General features: G+C 31.1%; 1 protein-coding gene across 1 annotated transcript in view; it reads left to right on the top strand.

Annotated features, from left to right (window-relative positions):
- Nucleotides 1-12,446, top strand: part of LOC149895745 (fatty acyl-CoA reductase wat-like) — a 31,490-nt gene extending 19,044 nt beyond the window's left edge. Inside the window, exons 4-14 of the mRNA XM_090118542.1 lie at nt 3,263-3,385; nt 4,934-5,059; nt 5,780-5,925; nt 6,248-6,357; nt 7,180-7,257; nt 7,574-7,697; nt 8,162-8,287; nt 8,578-8,697; nt 9,052-9,181; nt 10,328-10,455; nt 11,037-12,446. Coding sequence (XP_089974668.1) covers nt 3,263-3,385; nt 4,934-5,059; nt 5,780-5,925; nt 6,248-6,357; nt 7,180-7,257; nt 7,574-7,697; nt 8,162-8,287; nt 8,578-8,697; nt 9,052-9,181; nt 10,328-10,455; nt 11,037-11,124 — 1,299 coding nt within the window. The 3' untranslated portion in view covers nt 11,125-12,446. The remainder of the gene's footprint in view (nt 1-3,262; nt 3,386-4,933; nt 5,060-5,779; nt 5,926-6,247; nt 6,358-7,179; nt 7,258-7,573; nt 7,698-8,161; nt 8,288-8,577; nt 8,698-9,051; nt 9,182-10,327; nt 10,456-11,036) is intronic.
- The last annotated feature ends 6,292 nt before the right edge of the window (nt 12,447-18,738 follow it).

Consider the following 18,738-nt stretch of genomic DNA (forward strand, 5'->3'; position numbering starts at 1 on the left):
ATACACTTAATAAACAATCCGCCTTTCTCACGCAGTCGGTTAAAAATGAGAATACAATTACATGTTAGGCGGTCGTTATAGGTACCTACTTAGTATAAAAACTGCATATTACGTAATTTTGCGTGTTAAAACCTAATTTACTACGTTACTTGGAACTAATTTTAAATTTATATTATAATAATTATGGCTATTTCATATTAGATGGCTGTTATGGATTATAATTACATACATTACTTAAATATATGAAATAATAATATGTATGTATATTGTAATAATACGTTTGTGTCTACACGATAAAACAATTAAACCAATTTTGGTGAATTTTACCTGAAAGATTACAGAGTTTTTTGCCGGTTCTTCTTTATAGAAACTTCCCTCCGAACCGGAGGTAAATTGCTAAAATTATTTTCATGATAATTAGATAAGTGCTTATAGGAGAAGTCTTAGTGTATGAATACAAATTTGAGTTAGAGATAGTTCAAATGTTCCATTGTGTATTTCTTATTGTGACATCAACAATTTAAATTTATTTATTTTATTTTATTTATTTTATTTTTTACATACATAGATTCCTTAGGTACAGCTATTTGTATTACAATATTTATAATTAACTTTAACAAAACAATACGCCAATAAAAAGGAATACCAATAATAAGACAATTAATGTGACAGTAGTTTTACATTAATTATAACAATGACAAAGTGGACATGGTATACAAAAAAGAGGAAAACGTACCCATTATAGAATGTTTGGTATGGATGTGTGAGTGTGTGTAGTGTATAATGGTGTAGTGTGGTGAGAATTAACTTGTAGTATAGATGTATGTATATAGACAGTTACTATAAATAACTAATGCACATAGTAATTATAAATTATTTATGGTTATAATAGATTAAAACTACATTATTCTATCTTTGCATAACTTATCTACATATTTTTCACTCCAGAGACTAAATATAGCCCATGAAATTTACTGATTTATTTTATTTTTCTTTGGAAAACACACATAGAGACATAAATAAAAAAATCTACTTATATCAAAACCAAATTGATTAACTGAAATTTTCATCGTAACCAAATATGTTTTACTTAAACAAAATATATGAATAAAAAAATAGTAAACTACAAAATTTCACATAACAACTGCAGAATTTGCAAATCGTTTAATTTCCACGTTAAAAGTTAAAACATACATTACCTATGCAATTATGTATTTAAAACCATTCAGTTATATTGTATTTTTATTTTTATTGCAAATATACAATGGCTCGTCACATGTTTTATATTTCACACTTGAATACAAAAATATTTTGCTAAATCCTATAACTAATATTATAAATGCGAGAGTTTGTGTGTGTGTGTTAGTTACTATTTCACGCAAATACTACTGAACCGATTACAATGAAATTTAGCACACATATAGAGGGTAACTTGGATTAACACATAGGATAGGTTTTATCCCGGAAATCCCACAGGAACGGGAACTATGCAAGTTTTTCTTTGAAAACGCGGGGGAAGCCGCGGGCGGAAATCTAGTATCTAATTATTTCTATCTAAGTATCTATACATATTATAATAAAATTGTAGGAAAGTCGAAACTGTAGTAACTGTAGTAACTATCTCTAATTCTCTAGACACAAAAATCATGACAGAAAAGCCCTCTGTTGCGACGTAAAAGACAAACAAGTAAACACTTTTTCACATGTACATATATGTATAATAGTTACCACGCGCTGCTTCACCGTTTTATAGAAAACTTAACAAATTATATAGTAAAAACCTTCCTCAAGAACCACCTGTTCCTGTATATTAAAAACGCATCATTTAAATCTGTTGCGTAGTTTTAATTATTTAAGCATACAGACATACAGACAGCGACAACGATACTATATAGTGAAGTAAGGACTAGCTATAAAATAATAAATCATACTTGAATCAAAAATATGTCAATACGATGTTAGATTTATGCCTACACTGCAGTCACGATGCAATCCATACAAAGAATAATATTTATAATAACAATATACATAAGTCGGCCAAGGTTTATTATTTGCCCTTAACACTTAGTTTGTCAATATTGATTTTCAAGAGGACATTTTATGTAATTCATGTACTTAAGATACATGATAAATAAATGTTTATTTTGCTTATTCTGTATCCTTATGTAGATTTATTATGCTTGAACTGATATAGGATTTTCGTCGGCTAGCAATGAAGACGTTAATTTCTGTCGTCATTCAATACACATAGTCATTCAACAATTATTATGCCGAGCGTTATATATCCGCTCTGTACCTCTACCACAGTATTACAATATCTATAATATTGTAATACTGTGCCTCTACCATGAGTTGACATGGTCGTCCGACGTAAATACAATGGTAAACGTAAAACGTGAATAGTTCACTTAACTTTCACGAGATTATTTACCGTGAATGACGTATCTATCGTCGAATAGTTATAAACTATGACATATGTCAAAATTAGAACTCATGGTGCAAAAATTGTATGGTTACTACAGCGAGTGTAGTATAGTTTACTATATTATGTTATCTACTGTAATACTATTGCACCTCATGGTATGCTTTTTAGTTCCGCTACGGCACACTAGGAGCGCTGTACAAAATTGTATACAATCCGCTTACTACAATCGCTAGCGAGTATCGTGTGCGTAAACTCATGGTAGAGCTACTGTTCAAAAGCCTATGTTACAATCCGCTAACAGCTAGTTGGACGTTGAGTCAAGCTTGTTAAATCAACGTTCAGCCTAGACATTCAATTTAATATCGTCATTCATTGATTGTTAGTCATTCAATCAAACAGCAGATTCAACCAGATTACGGCGACATATATTATACTAGCTGTGCCGCGCGGTTTTACCCGCATTACTCCGCTCCTGTTGGTCTTAGCATGATGATATATAGCCTATATTACTCGTGGATAATGTAGCTTTCGAATGGTGAAAGAATTTTTAAAATCGGTCCAGTAGTTTATGAGCCTATTCATTACAATCAAACAAACAAAGTTTTCCTCTTTATAATATTAGTGTAGACTAGCTGCGCTCCGCGGTTTCACCCTCGTGGCTCCGCTCCTGTTGGTCTTAACGTGATGATTTATAGCCTATTGGGCTATCTAACACCGAAAGAATTTTTCAAATCGGACCAGTAGTCTCTGAGATTAGCGCGTTCAAACAAACAAACAAACTCCTCAGCTTTCTTTGTGACAAACAAACACATTTATAATATTTATATTTTTTTCCAGATGTTCGATCGGCTAAAGGAGGAGGTACCAAAGTTTAGGCACAAAATTGTAGTCATTCCTGCTGACTGCGAGTGTCCTGGGTTAGGTCTTAATATAAAGGACAGACAGACATTAATTGAAAAGGTAAGTTATATCACAGACTAATAATAATACACTACGTATACAAGTTATATACATATACAGGGTGTCCCAGCAACGGTATACTAAGCCCCAAGGAGGTTATAGTTTTGCATACGCTGAGTACGTAAAAAATACTTATAAAATTCCAGACACATTTTTTTGACAAAAAGTCAATAGATGAACTCTCTTTGTCAAAAAAAAACTCTTAAAAACTCTGTGTACACCCATAACAAGCGACCCGCCCAACTTTGCCACCAGCACGTGAGCTATCGTTTAAGATTATGTTTTCATAGACAAAATGCTCACATTAGCGAAGCGGTATATGTCGGCTGCGCGAAGCTAGAGACGAAAACATGGATTTTCAGGAAAAATTAAGCAAAAAATTTTTGACGTAATTTTGTTGTTTATGATCAGTGTATGCAAAACTACAAGTCCCTTCGCGCTTAGTATACCAATAGTGGGACACCCTGTATAGAGATTAGATACATTTAACATATTATAGTTACTATTATAATAAACTAGCTTTCCGCCCCCAGCTTCGCCCGCGCAGTCAAAGGAAAATCCGAATAATTTTCAATTCTTAGCAGTTCCGGGATACAACTTATCATATGTATTTTCTCAGATATCAAACTATGTACATACCAAATTTTATCCAAATCGGTTCAGTGGTTAAGGCGTGCAGATGAGACAGACGGACGGAGATATAGTACATAGTATGTAGTATATAGTATTAAGTATTAATAGTAGTGAGTTCTTTTTTACGTATTAACTGTTAGTACAGTATTATAAGATTCATAAATTATGTCCAAATTTTTTATTTTTATTTAAAACTTCGAAAAACAACGGAACAAAAATTGAGGAAAATTGGAACAAAAGCACATAATTCTTATGTCATGTAACTTTTAATCCAATTCATAATAACAAAAGAAAGTTTTTATTGCTAACTATATAGAACAACTATTTAAAGTGACAGATCCCTTTTTTTAAAGTGAAACTTTTATTACATGCGCTACACAGACCGTCACGCGACATGCGCTACACAAAGCAGTGTTCGGAACCGTTCGAACAGTTTCACTTTTACCGTGGTTTCTTAAAACCACACAACATTTTTTTTTTAAGTGGGGAAATCTTCCAAAGATACCAACGGCCCCCGGGGAAGGAGCCGTGGGTTATGTCGGATTCTTACCGACTAAAACCCCACTGTGTTCCGTCGAGCCGCTTTAATGATGGGGCCGCGGGTATTGGTTGGAATTCTTCCCCTGGTTTAAAGTTACACTGTGTTTAAATTGTTTTGTGGTAATACCAAATAATTCTAATAATAAATTAATGAAAAATAATTCTAATAATAAAATCTAATTCTAATTCGTATGACAAATCCTATCCAAAGGTTGCCTGGAAGAGATCGCTTATAGCGATAAGGCCGCCTATTTAACATGTTAATATGATTTTCTTCTTTTGTTCTTTTATTTTTGTGTATATATTCTTTTTTTTGTGTGTGTTAAATAAAGAATTTAAATAAATAAATAAAATAAATAAATAATGCTATTCCAGGTAAACATAATATTTCATTCAGCTGCAACAGTTAAATTCGACGAGCATCTGCGAGCGGCGTTAGCTACGAATGTACAAGCGCCGTTGTATCTCTTGCAATTGGCGAGGGAAATAAGGGATTTGAAGGTAAAGGAATATTTAGAATTTACTTTAATACATAGATTTTTTATTACACGCTTTATATTAGCTTCACCTGTATGTTTGTAACCGACTTCTTTGGGCGCGATTTTGACCCACTTTAAACGGCCAGATTTCGTTCAAACTTTGTAGATTTATTGAGGACCGATGACAATACACTAATTTGATAAAATAAATAATAGTTAAAAAAAAATAAAAACACGCTTTTTATAGAAAACCGACCTAAAAGCGTGTTTTTTTAGTTTTTTTTAACTATTATTATTAAAGTATAAGTGCATGAAAACTACAAAATCTCAATCTTCAGAAATGTAGTTAGTTAGTACCTAGTAGTAGTAGTAGAGTTTCTTAGCGACTCATTTTCGTAGAATGGACATTTAGTATTGCTGGTAGCTTTAAAATTTAGAAACACTTGTAAAAACTTTCATGAATAGATGTACTTAATTGTAATTATAATTTTGTAACTTTAAAATTTTAACATTGTGTCAAAAAAATTCTCGTGAATTAGTTAGGTATGTCTCAATTATGATAATTATTTCAAAAAATTGAAAAAAAAAATTGTAGATTGTACCTACATTTTTAAATACTTAATTATATTTTTCTCAATTCCTCATGAATAGGGTGACCACAATGTAGTTTACAATTAAAACCCACTTAATTATTTTTTAATTTTAGTTTCATACGCTTAAAAATCTAATCTCTAATTTCCAGGTTTTCATGCACATATCGACAGCCTACTCAAATTCGCATTTATCGAGCATAGAGGAGAAGTTCTATCCTTTAGACGTGGACTGTAGCAGGATCCAACAGACCATAGACAAACTAACTGATGCACAAATAAATGAGATTCTACCGGAGTAAGTTATTTTTTATCTTATATTAGGTGTGCTCCGCGGTTTTACCCGCAGTTCTCCGCTCCTGTTGGTCTTAGCGTGATGATATATAGCCTATAGCCTTCCTCGATGAATGGGCTATCTAACACCGAAATAATTTTACAAATCGGACCAGTAGTTCCCGAGATTAGCGCGTTCATACAAACAAAATCTTCAGCTTTATAATATTAGTATAGATAATAGTGATAGTATTAAAGCTGAGAAATATGAAGATGATGATGATAATAATAATTTGTATGATGATATTTTATGATGATAATAATAATTTGTATGATGATATTTTCAGGATATTAGGTGAATGGCCAAATACATACACATTTACTAAAGCGCTTACTGAAAAGGAACTGCGGAATTCCTGCAATGGAGTACCTTTGGGTATTTTTAGACCTGCTATTGGTAAGATGTTATAAACATGTTTGTAGATTTGTATGGATGGATAGCAGGAATGGATGTATGTATGTATGTGAATGGATAGTAGGAATGGATGATCCGTTTTGGATGAAATTTTGTGGTCTAGAATATTTATTTTGTACTAGTCTTCTGAATTATCTTATGTTTGCAATCCGAATTGAAAAATGAAACTCAAATGAGAGAACCCAAGTTTATTTTTTATTATTGTAGGTATATTTTTACATTCTTCTAGTGTCTCGGCTATCAAGTTGCATATGTGATTTTTTTTCCTTTTTTATACACAATTAAATTTCCTTTACAGTAATCCTGTAAGTATAAGTATTTTTATGTTATTTTTTTCAGTTATTTCTGCTTACGAATGTGTTCTTATGATATTGTATTTTTATGCTTTTTTGTTTATTTTATTCAGTACATTTTTCCTATTGAATTTTTTACTGTCATAGTACCTACGTACTATGGCAAATGAATCTCCCAATTTATAAATTACTAGCTGCTCCGCGCGGTTTCACCCCCGTGGCTCCACTCCTGTTGGTCGTAGCGTGATGATATATAGCCTATAACCTTCCTCGATAAATGGGCTATCTAACACCGAAAGAATTTTTCAAATCGGACCAGTAGTTCCCGAGATTAGCGCGTTCAAACAAACAAACAAACAAACAAACTCTTCAGCTTTATAATATTAGTATAGATGAAATCTTTTTATAACTCAACATCAGTCCAGCAATTTTTGAGCTATAATATGATGCTTTTACCACAGTTTTACTAAGCTTTTATTACTTCTGCTCAATTTATTATATATTTTTACAGTAATATCTACAGCAAATGAGCCATTAAAATGTTGGTTGGACAACATGTATGGGCCGACCGGAGTCGCGGTGGGAAGTAGTATGTATAATTTTTATAATTAAATCTTACTTAAGTAAAACCGTTTTTTATTCGTAGAAACTTTTGAAATATTGTATTTACCTGAACAAAATTCTTCTAGGAAAAAAATGTTATAGACAGTTTTTTTTTTTAATTTTTTGAACCTAACTACTATGAAAAAGAAAATACAGCTTGAAAAAAAGAGCGTGTGTGACGAGCAAGTGAAACTTCCAGCAGTTCCTGAGATTATCGCGTTCAAACAAACAAACACAATATTCAGCTTTATAATATTAGTATAGATTACATTAATTTTTTAACAAAAAGTTATTTATTCCAGTGACAGGCATGCTCCGTACAATCCAATGCGATAAGGACGTAACCGCCGATCTAGTTCCTGTTGACTCAGTCGTTAATTGCTTGATAGCAGCTTCGGTCAACGTTTGTAAGGAGTATCGGAGTCGGTAAGATATAGGCAATAAGAAAAAATCTAAAAAAATACATATTTATAGCTTTTCTAGTAAAAAATTGTTATAAAAAATCAATGAAGAAAAATACAGCGTGTGCGTCGAGCACACGTGTCAGAAGTGAAACTTCTATAGCAAGATTCAATGATACCAAAATCTTCGCCTTACTCCATGACGTGACGATATTGCCATAACGCAACCTTGAAATCATAATCTCAACACGCCTAAAAAAGTTTCACATGAAAAACCCATGAATTTATTGTTTTACAAAACTCTGCTTAAAACAGGTGAAAGCAGAGTTTTGCAGGCAATTTTAGAACACGATTGTGAGTCTAGGCCTCTTTTTTAGCCAATTTTACTAACTGCTATAAAACATCTATCATAAAATTTTAAATTCTTCATTATTTATATTTATTTATCAACAATTATAATAAATCAATAAATAAAACTATTTTATTTAGATCACCACCGTCAGAACCGCCAATTTTCAACTACGTCAGTTCTGTTGAAAACAAAATCACTTGGGGAGAATTCATGAGACAAAATATGGCGAGAATCGATAGACATCCCTTGTCTAATGCTGTGTGGTAAGTTTTTATCATCATCAATGTCATCAGTAACTCTGTCTCTCTGTCTGTTACTCAATCACGCCTAAACTACTGAACCAATTTTCATGAAATTTGGTATGGAGATATTTTGATACCCGAGAAAGGACATAGGCTACTTTTTACCTCGGGACATAGGATAGGTTTTATTCCGGAAATCCCACGCGAACGGGAAATATGCGGGTTTATCTTTGACTGCGCGGGTGAAGCTGCGGGTGGAAACCAAGTAAATAATAATTATTATTTTTATATACAAATATTTAACATTACAGGTACATATCACTAACTTTGAACAAGTCAGCTCTTATGAACCAAATATACATATTTTTCCTGCATTTGATTCCTGCGGTTTTGGTTGATGGCCTCGCGTCTTGTGTTGGAAGGAAACCTCAGTAAGTATTATATTAATTTTATTTTATTTATTTAAAAAAAATTCAAACTCAAAATTATTCTCGGACTTGCAAAGTCATACTCAAACTCAAACTCAATTATAAGCCTAACTTAAAATATAAAAATAAAATAAGTCATCTTAAAAATTAATATAAAACTTTAATGGCAGTTATCTATACATACTAATGATCAACTGAAATGGCCATATATAAGAAACCATTGAAAAAATTTTACAAGTTTAATATTTAGGTACATTTTCTATTATTTACCAGGCTAAAATTTACCTGTTTACTCCTTATACATAGAATTAATACTTATTCCAAAAATATTATTAAATTTTACTTTAATAATTACAGGATGCTAAAAGTATACCGCAAGATACACAAATTCTCATCCGTAATCTGCTATTTCTCTACAAAAGAAATTACATTTTGCAACCAACGGACAAGACGATTGTGGGAAAATACATCTGATTTAGATAAACAGGTAATATTTGATTTTATCTGTAAATATATTAGTGTCATTAGTTTTACCTGTAAATGTATTATTGTTTAGTTTTATTAGTAAACATTATCTGTAAACTCGCTGTGCCCCGCGGTTTCGCCCGCACTGCTCCACTCCTGTTTGTCATATCCTCGATAAATGGGCTATCTAACACCCAAAGAATTTTTCAAATCGGTCCAGTAGTTCTTTAAATTAGCGCGTTCAAACAAACAAACAAACTCTTCAGCTTTATAATATGTACTAGCTTCCGCCCGCGACTCCGTCCGCGCGGAAAAATTAAGATTTATTTATTTCTACGTATTTTTCCGGGATAAAAAGTATCCTATTTTATGCCCAGGATAATAAGGTATAATTATACCAAGTTTCATCGAAATCGAACCGTTAGTTTTTACGTGATGCCTTCACATACAGACAGACAGACAGACAGACAGACAAAAATTTTTTTAATCACATATTTGGGTTTGGTATCGATCCAGTAACACCTCCTGCTATTTATTTTTTCAATATTTTCAATGTACAGAATTGACCCTACTACAGATTTATTATATTAATATGTATTAGCTGTGGTATTAGTATAGATTAGTTTTATCTGTAAATGTATTAGTGTCATTAGTTTTACCTGTAGGTTTAGTGATCTGAAATATTATATATCTTATTGAATAAGTTAAAATTAAATACTTTTTTCACTTTTTCAATTATTGAAGTGAAACTTCTTTAGGCGCGTTGAGAGTAAAATTTCAAGGTCACGTCATGGCAATACCGTCACGTCATGGAGTAAGGCGACAAAGACTTGCCAAGAATTTGAAAAAATTTTCACTATACAAGTAATAACATGTACAGAGGGCGGTCTTATCGCTGTAAGCGATTTCTGCCAGACAGATTATAAATTTTTGAAGTGAAAACTTCTTTAGCGGCGTTGAGCACTTTTTCTGTAATGGGTATAAAATCTTAAACTCGCGTCAGGACACGTGACCTGATCGAAAAAGCGTAAGACGGATACCATTCCAAAATATCAAACATGCTCAACGTTAATAATCAAGTTTTCACTTCTGCCGGCACTCCCCCAGTGCAACCCGTCTTTTTTTTTATTTAAATCAATAATTTAATTATTTATTTATCTATTTCTAGATCTTTCCATTCAGCATGAAACACATGGACTGGGAGTTATATTTTGACAATTACCTCGCCGGTATTAGACGGTACTTGTTCAAGGAATCTGACGATACTCTGCCACAGGCTAGGATTAAGTGGAAAAGGTGGGTTTTTCGCTGTTTTTTTTATTAAATAATGGTTAAAATGTGATTTTATAGTGGTAACTTTTGCTGGGAAAGTGGGTTTAAAGCGGGATTTAATTGTCACGTAGATATAGGGAAGGTCGTACTTTAACCAGTATAAAACACGATTTTTCATGGTAACATTCTTTTAATAATGGTATCAGGTTTGAAAATTTGAAAGCGGGCAAAATATTATAGACTGATTACTGATTTTAAAAATAAATTTTACTAGCGGTCCGCCCCGGCTTCGCCCGTGGTACATATTTACGTTTTCTCTACATAAGAACCATCCTCGTACTTCAAGGAATATAATAAAAAAAGTATTATCGAAATCGGTCCACCCGTTCACACATGATGCCGTGACAACGCGAAACGGGTTTCATTTTTATAAATATAGATAGATATTATTGTCTTACAAGGCATCAAAAGTCACAATTAGTCTGAAAGAACAATGTTACAACTGTACAAATACATATTTTTATCCACAAATATTTTATTCGCTTTTAAGAAATATATTTACTCTTAGTTTATAGGTAAAATAATTATTTTCTCTTTTGTTTCAGACTGTACTATCTCCACCAGATAGTTAGGATCTTTTTCTACGTGTTCATTATATATTGTCTATGGTCGATGTTATCAAGGTTATTTTAGTTTTAAAATAACGTGATAAATATTAAAATATACAATAAAAGACAGCGTCGGTCTAATACCCTGATTTTTTATGCATTTGTATGAAATATTATTATTTCTAAACGTTTAATTATTTAGAACTGGCAACATATGAAGGCAAATAACTCTGAGTTGTTAAAAATTGGTTACTATTATCACATGGTATTTAAAAAATATGAAATATAAAGCAATATGAAATTAAAAATTGAAAAATCTATTTTACGCGCAATATTTATGCACAAAAAACTGTTTTGATTTTGTTTTTATCGTTATGAATTTTGCCGCCATTTTCATAGCAATGGCGGATATTATAATGCCGGTGCTGTCAGTAGAAGCGTGAATTTACCCAAAGGAAATAATAATATAATTTCCTAGAATAGAGTAAGTATAAGTATATAGAATTATGTCAATTGGTCTGAGTATTTAGTGACGTCCTAATATTCTTTATAGTTTATTTTATTTTCGATTCATATTTTCTAAGGAAATTATACTCGTTGATAAAATAAAAATAATAATTTTAATTTGTTTACGGAAACTTTCTTTAGTTGTACTAAAAAAATGGTTACCATTGACATTCCTCTTTTAATTATGACGTCACAATACTCCGAAAAACAATGCTCATAAAAAATAATTAGATAAACCACAGCTAAAAAATTTTTTGCACATTTTTTTTAAATATATAGATAGTCTATGCTAAATTCATTCATCGGTGCTATACAGTTATTGGCCAAAGGTCTTTAATATGAAGTTAATGAGATCATTGAAATTAGAAAAAAATATATTGTTAAAGTATTTTTAAGATGAGATTTAATCAAGAGATTTTGTAGAATTATGGATAATATACTGGCAACATTCCTTTTATGAGTTATAAATAATTATAAGTTACGTTTTTTTTTAATTGAACATTCGCGCCTTTTCTGTTTTTAATTTCCCGCCAAATATAAAAAATGATATTAAAATATTTTCATTTTCATTTACAACTAGTCGTAGCTTGAAAAATTTAACATGACATAAGCTTTAAGACAATAGAAATTAGATTTATATAAAACCATAGTTATTAAAAGTTAAAAATATTAAAAAAGACATTGTTTTTTTGCTGTGGTATTTTTAGAGGACCCCATCGCTGGTTTTAATCATTAATTTATATACACTTAATGAAGTTTTTAGACGAACAAAACCAAAATAATTAAATATGTATGTGTATATATATTGTACCGTAGATATTAAATTTAGTTTTATCGTAGTTTAGTTAAATGTAGAATGATCATTCAGACTCATTAAAAACTATATAAAATTGTCTGTTTTAAAAGGTTGTTTTTAGAAACCATTTTTTTTTGTATTAGCTATTTTTTACGAAATACGTTTTTCGAATGATCTGTACCTGGTATTTTATTGGGTGTTTTAATTTATTTATTTTCCTTTTATTTTTTTTGTAAAAACGCGTGAATAATGTAAAAGTTAAAAAAATCATCTTTAACAATTACTTAAATCCAAATTCTATATTACAAAAAAAGCTGACGAAGATTTTTTTAATTTTTACGTTATTCGCGCCATTTACCATTTTTCCATTCGGTTTCACGGGTTGGTTTCAAATTAAAAGCAATCCATGGATATACGAATTTGACATATCTGTACATTATAGTTGTAAAAATAGTGTCTAGATGATGTAATAAATGAATAATCACACAAAGTCTGCGTTTTATTTACCTACTTTTGATTTTACAATACTTAAATAAAATTTCTACAAAAGCAATTCATGAAATCTGTAGCACTAAAATAGCCATACCTTAAAAAAACTCTTTATGTATAGTTAATGTTTATTTGCCATAAATGGCATAATTCTATGTTAAAACATACACTCATTTTTTAGTTACATACACGCACTAATTAACCGATACTTTAAGTTTATGTAAAAAGTGTAGATGGGTTACCACTTGGTTACCACATACCAACATATCATTCAACTACCGTCAGCGAAAAGAGACAACTGAAGTTAAATTTTTACACCTTTTTACCTATAACAATATCATTGCTTGCAACCTACATATTTTAGAAACCATATAAAACTTTTACATTAGACAGTGGCGCCCTCTATCGGGTGGAAACATTTACACACAGAAAAAGATGAGAAACATGGCACCAAGCCTCTTTTTATAGTGTACCTTCTAGCTTTCCACCTGCTTTGTCTAAAAACTATTAAATTATAATTATTATACTCAAACCTATTGAATCACACAGCACACTATCTATAAAAAAACCGCATCAATATCTGTATCGTCGTTTTAAAGATTTAAGCAGAAATAGGGACATAAGAATATAGGGACAGAGAAAACGACTTTGTTTTATACTATGTACTTAGTAAACAAGCACTAATAACAAAATTCTCAAAAAAATTGCTCTTTAAGGGTATTAACAATGACCAATGTGAAACTACACGAAGCTTTACCGATAAAGGTGACCATGAACGAAGTCACGGCCAGACAGCTAATCGATTATAAGTACAATTTACAAATAATTTATTATCTACAGATCAGACATACAAAACATTGATATCCTACAAAATGATAACGGTCTATATTCTACCATGATGACATATTTGATTAATCCAATTAAATTGAGAGATAAAATGAATTGATAATTAATAATTATCAATTGAGTATTTTCTATTCTAAAATTTAGACATCTATAATAATAACCTGATGTGTCTTTTCTTTTACAACAAACACTACTTAAAGGGACTGAAATGATATCGAGAATTATTCATATCCCACTAAAACATGAAAAATGCAAACCAAGTTCAATAAACAGGCTTAGTTGCATCACATTTTAGTTATAGTTCCGATTAATGTAAAGCTAACCGATGAAATACGAGCGGTTATACGTAGGTAGTGTTCTTTAAAATTGTCAAATGGTGCAACCGGTGCAAGTGCAACTCATATTTTCCCTAACCGTATAATACCAACAAGTTCCATATTGCTCAAGTAACATGGTGCAAGTGCAACCCAGCGAGTGCCCAGCGAGTCATGTTGTACTTCGTCGAAAAAAGTATTGAGATCGAATACGCTACGAACGCTAAATTTTTAATGAATATTGAAAAATATTTTTAACTACAACAATGTCTGTTAATTAAATTATATTATTAACTACAACAATGTCTGTTAATTAAAATATGACATTAAATTAAATTGAATATACGTATACATATCTTATATATGTCGTGGCCATATCGTAGATTTGCTCATTTCATGATATGATCGATCATTTCACGAAATGGTCGCATTTCATGAAATGGCCAACATAGTTTGATCAGATCGTTAAATCGTCAACGTTTCACGATTTGGCCATCCACATTTGGCCAGATCGTATAAAATATAAAGAGTCCATAAAATATTTAAAAAAATCTGAATATTCTAAAAACTTGTTTAATGTCATTTAAGTTAGTGCCGCGGCAGCGGTCGGCGAATGCTAGAAGTGAATCGTTCTTGCAATAAAAAACAGTTAGGTTAGGTTAGGTTAGACTTTGATAAACAACGCACGAGCCGAGCGAGCAAAGCGAGCGTGCCGCGGCAGCGGCCGGCGAGTGCCAGAAGCGGATCGCTTTTTAAAAAACCAACAATTATAATACTATAGTAGGATATATAAATATATATCCTAAAAGAAAAAATGCGTCTTAAATTATTTTATTTAAGACGCATTTTTTCTTCAATACATATGTATAAGATATCCACATTTTCCATAGTACTCGAACCGTCGTAAATTCTTTGCTATGACTTTCTTCATATTGTTATTAAACGAATTATGAAGTTTTTAACTGCGAATAATTAAATTTTCGCCAGCGGCCGCCATCGTATCACATAAACACAGAGCTTGCAGCTGCAGCGCCTCTACCAATGATTAATGTAACTATTTTACGATATGATTAAATAATTTTGATCATTTCATGAAAAAACCGCGCGTTTAGTTGGCCATATCGTGGAACGATTTCTTATCATTGATCTGCTCAAGCCACATCATGATGTGGCCAAACTAAATTGGCCATTTCACGAAATGCGACCATTTCGTGAAATGGCCAGTCAGATCATGAAATGAGCAAATTTACGATATGGCCACGACATATATAAAATTCTCGTGTCACAATGTTAGTCTGCATACTCCTCCGAAACGGGTGGACCGATTCTCATGAAATTTTCTGTGCATATCGGGTAAGTCTGAGAATCGGCCAACATCTATTTTTCATATGTACCACGGGCGAAGCCGGGGCGGACCGCTAGTCTTATATATAAAATTCTCGTGTCACAATGTTAGTCTGCATACTCCTCCGAAACGGGTGGACCGATTCTCATGAAATTTTCTGTGCATATCGGGTAAGTCTGAGAATCGGCCAACATCTATTTTTCATATGTACCACGGGCGAAGCCGGGGCGGACCGCTAGTAATAATTTAATATAGTTACTTACCTAGTTAATTACTTGTGCAATTTTTAATCTTTAGATTTTCAAGTTGTCAGTTTTCACTAATAATTCGTCTATAATTTGGCAAATAGATTTGTAGCATTTATTTAGGTAAAAAAACTAGCTAAGTAACAATAAATATATTGTGTTGTATGAAAGTAATTTATTTCTAGCTTATTATTTTGAAGGCAAACAATGAACAATCCCACACTACATTCGTGTAATCTCTACGGTAGGTACCTATATGCAGCGCACGCAATTATTGGTCCCAGAGGGCGGGAATTATTCATAGATAATTCATAGATACATAAACAGTCCTCATCATGTGGTGTCTATATGGCTCAATGGAATATTAAGTTTTTACATACGATGTTTATATGAAAAATATAAAAATGAATCGCAAAATGTGTTGGTAAGCGCATAACTCGAGAACGGCTGAACCGATTTCGATAATTCTTTTTTTATTATATTCCTTGAAGTACGAGGATGGTTCTTATGTAGAGAAAACGTAAACATGTACCACGGGCGAAGCCGGGGCGGACCGCTAGTGAAAAATAAAAATCGGCGCGTGGGTGTACAAATCGTTTTAAGAAATCAATAATGTATATCAAATATGTTATATTTTTTACGTTATCAGTGTATTGTGAAAACTCATTCGAATTGTTAAATGCAATCGGTGATGTTACTAGTATTTTTACGTTAAGTGCGTATGCAAAAACTATAAGTTCATGTGATCTAAGTATGTACTATGGAGGTACCACAGAACAATATACAATATAGGGTAGGTAACTACACTACATTTCAATAGGTATTTTCTAATGTGTATGCTCTACTGTTCTGAGTTCAGACATTTATATTATCAAATCAGTTCAGTTGCTTATGCTTAAAAATTAACATCCATATCCCTTTCTCGTCTATAATGATAGTAGGATTTTTTAGGTTTATGAATATACTATGTCTATTTTTAAGGACAAAGTACTAATTAAAACTTAGCAGGGGAATAAAAATAAAAACCACAAATTGCATTTATATTTATTCATAATAATTATATAAAAATACACATCTTATTCAACTTAAATTAAAAATAAAACTGAAACATATCTAGTTATATTATTGGCACAGTTTATATCTATCTACAAGACTTTATTATAAGCGACAGATAATACCGAAGTCTATACAACTTTTTATAGTTATATAATCTCAGAGGAATAAGGTTTATTGCTCTGAGTAAATAATAATTTAAGGTCGACAAGGCTTTTTTGGCATGTGTCAAAAATGTGACAAAATACATAATAATTTACGCATAAAGAACTGAGGAGTTTGTTTGTTAGCGTTAATCTCAGGAACTACTTGACCGATTTAAATTTTTTTGCATATGTACGTGATCCCTGAGTGCTATAGCCTATATACGGACCACGGGTGAAGCCGGGGCGGAATGATAGTGTAGTACATTCAAAATTAGTTACTAAGGAATGTTTTAAAAACATACATTTCAAATAAATATTTCGATTAATATGTCAAAAAACCTTGTCGTACGATATATTATTTTCTACCATAGACACATTAGAAGGAGACAACAACAAGAACAAATTCATTACATAATAGTGTCTCTCTCGCACAATCCATTTCTTGATAAATAAGTACATAACAGTCTGATTTTTTTGTTTACAAAAAATAATTTTACAATGAATACTGACCGAAAAGTCGATTTAAATTTTGACAATTAATAAATAATACATCGAATTAACAAAAATTTAATTAATCAAAGAATCAACATACGTCTGACGTAATTGTTACATTTGTAACAAATAACCATAATAATAATATAATAAAAATCAAACACACGTTAGCAACTATTTATTAACAAATTAAGACCAAAAAAGTGTAACAATGGCCAAAAACAAAAATTTTTTCATATCAATTTTATATAAAATAAAATCTTAAACTCATCCTGCATTTTTTTTATTACAATGTAAACGATTTCAAGTTAATTCATACAAAAAATAAAAAGTCGCTAACGCATGTAAGACTAGAAGGAAATGATAATATTTTACATTAGAAAGGCACTAGACATCACTCATACTAAAATTTTAAAATAATACATAAGAAAATTCCTGTTTATATATGTTTTTTACACACGCCATTTCGTTGACAAAATTATTATTATTCGAAAATTAATGTTTTTCATATTTTTAAGAGTTATTTTGATAGAATTCAGAAACAAAATTTATTATTTAAATCATAATTATAAAAAATATATATGTATATTAAACTCAAATAATAAGCAAAATAAATAAAAACGTGTGTAAAACCACAGATTAACAATCGAAACAGATAATTAAATGCAGAAATAAAATAAATGCAACTATGGAATGTTCATTGCATATAACTTACTGATTAACTTTTTTATTTATTTTAAAATTAAATGAATTTATATGAAAATATAATTAAATATAATGTATAATGTCGTGTATAAATAAAATATGGAATGTACATCTATATTTTAAAATAAAACCATTTGAACCTGAAAATGTTGATGATTAAAAATCGAATTTTCGTATGTTTGTAATTTGAAAATCTCGAAAATTCGATAGACTTGAAAATTTTGCACAACATATTTTTATAGATTTTTTTTACAATTGGGTTCAAAATAACCCCAAAAAGAGAAATATAAGGATTTTTGCAGTTTATTCACGTAGTTTATATAGTCTAAAGTTAATAAAAGTGAGCATATAAGTTTTGACCTTAAATTTGACAAGATGTACACTTAAACGGTTTTATTCAAATATAGTTATTCTACACGAGCGGTGTGATCAGTTTAAAGGCCTGTTCAAACGGCTGTTCGCTACCGTACTCGGATCGGTATGCGATTAGAGTCTCTATAATTATACTTCGTAAGAGATTTAATCGCATGCCATTGGGATACCACTCTTGTTTGAATGGGCCAGAAAATTCCTAAATTTAAACATCGATTTACAGCAACTACATACAATTCTACATAACTTTTTTGAATCTTTAAATTTTTATACAAAACACATTTAACACCGATTCATAATGATTTTTTGACATTTTTTTTACTTACACCAATATATTTTGAAAACATTTGACCAATTTTTTTGACACCAAAAATTTACTCCGATGTATG

This window comes from Colias eurytheme, chromosome 30 (assembly GCF_061535395.1).
Source record: "Colias eurytheme isolate Ceu_HAF_F1 chromosome 30, ilColEury1 Martin Lab GWU primary, whole genome shotgun sequence".
NCBI classification, from domain to species: domain Eukaryota; kingdom Metazoa; phylum Arthropoda; class Insecta; order Lepidoptera; family Pieridae; genus Colias; species Colias eurytheme.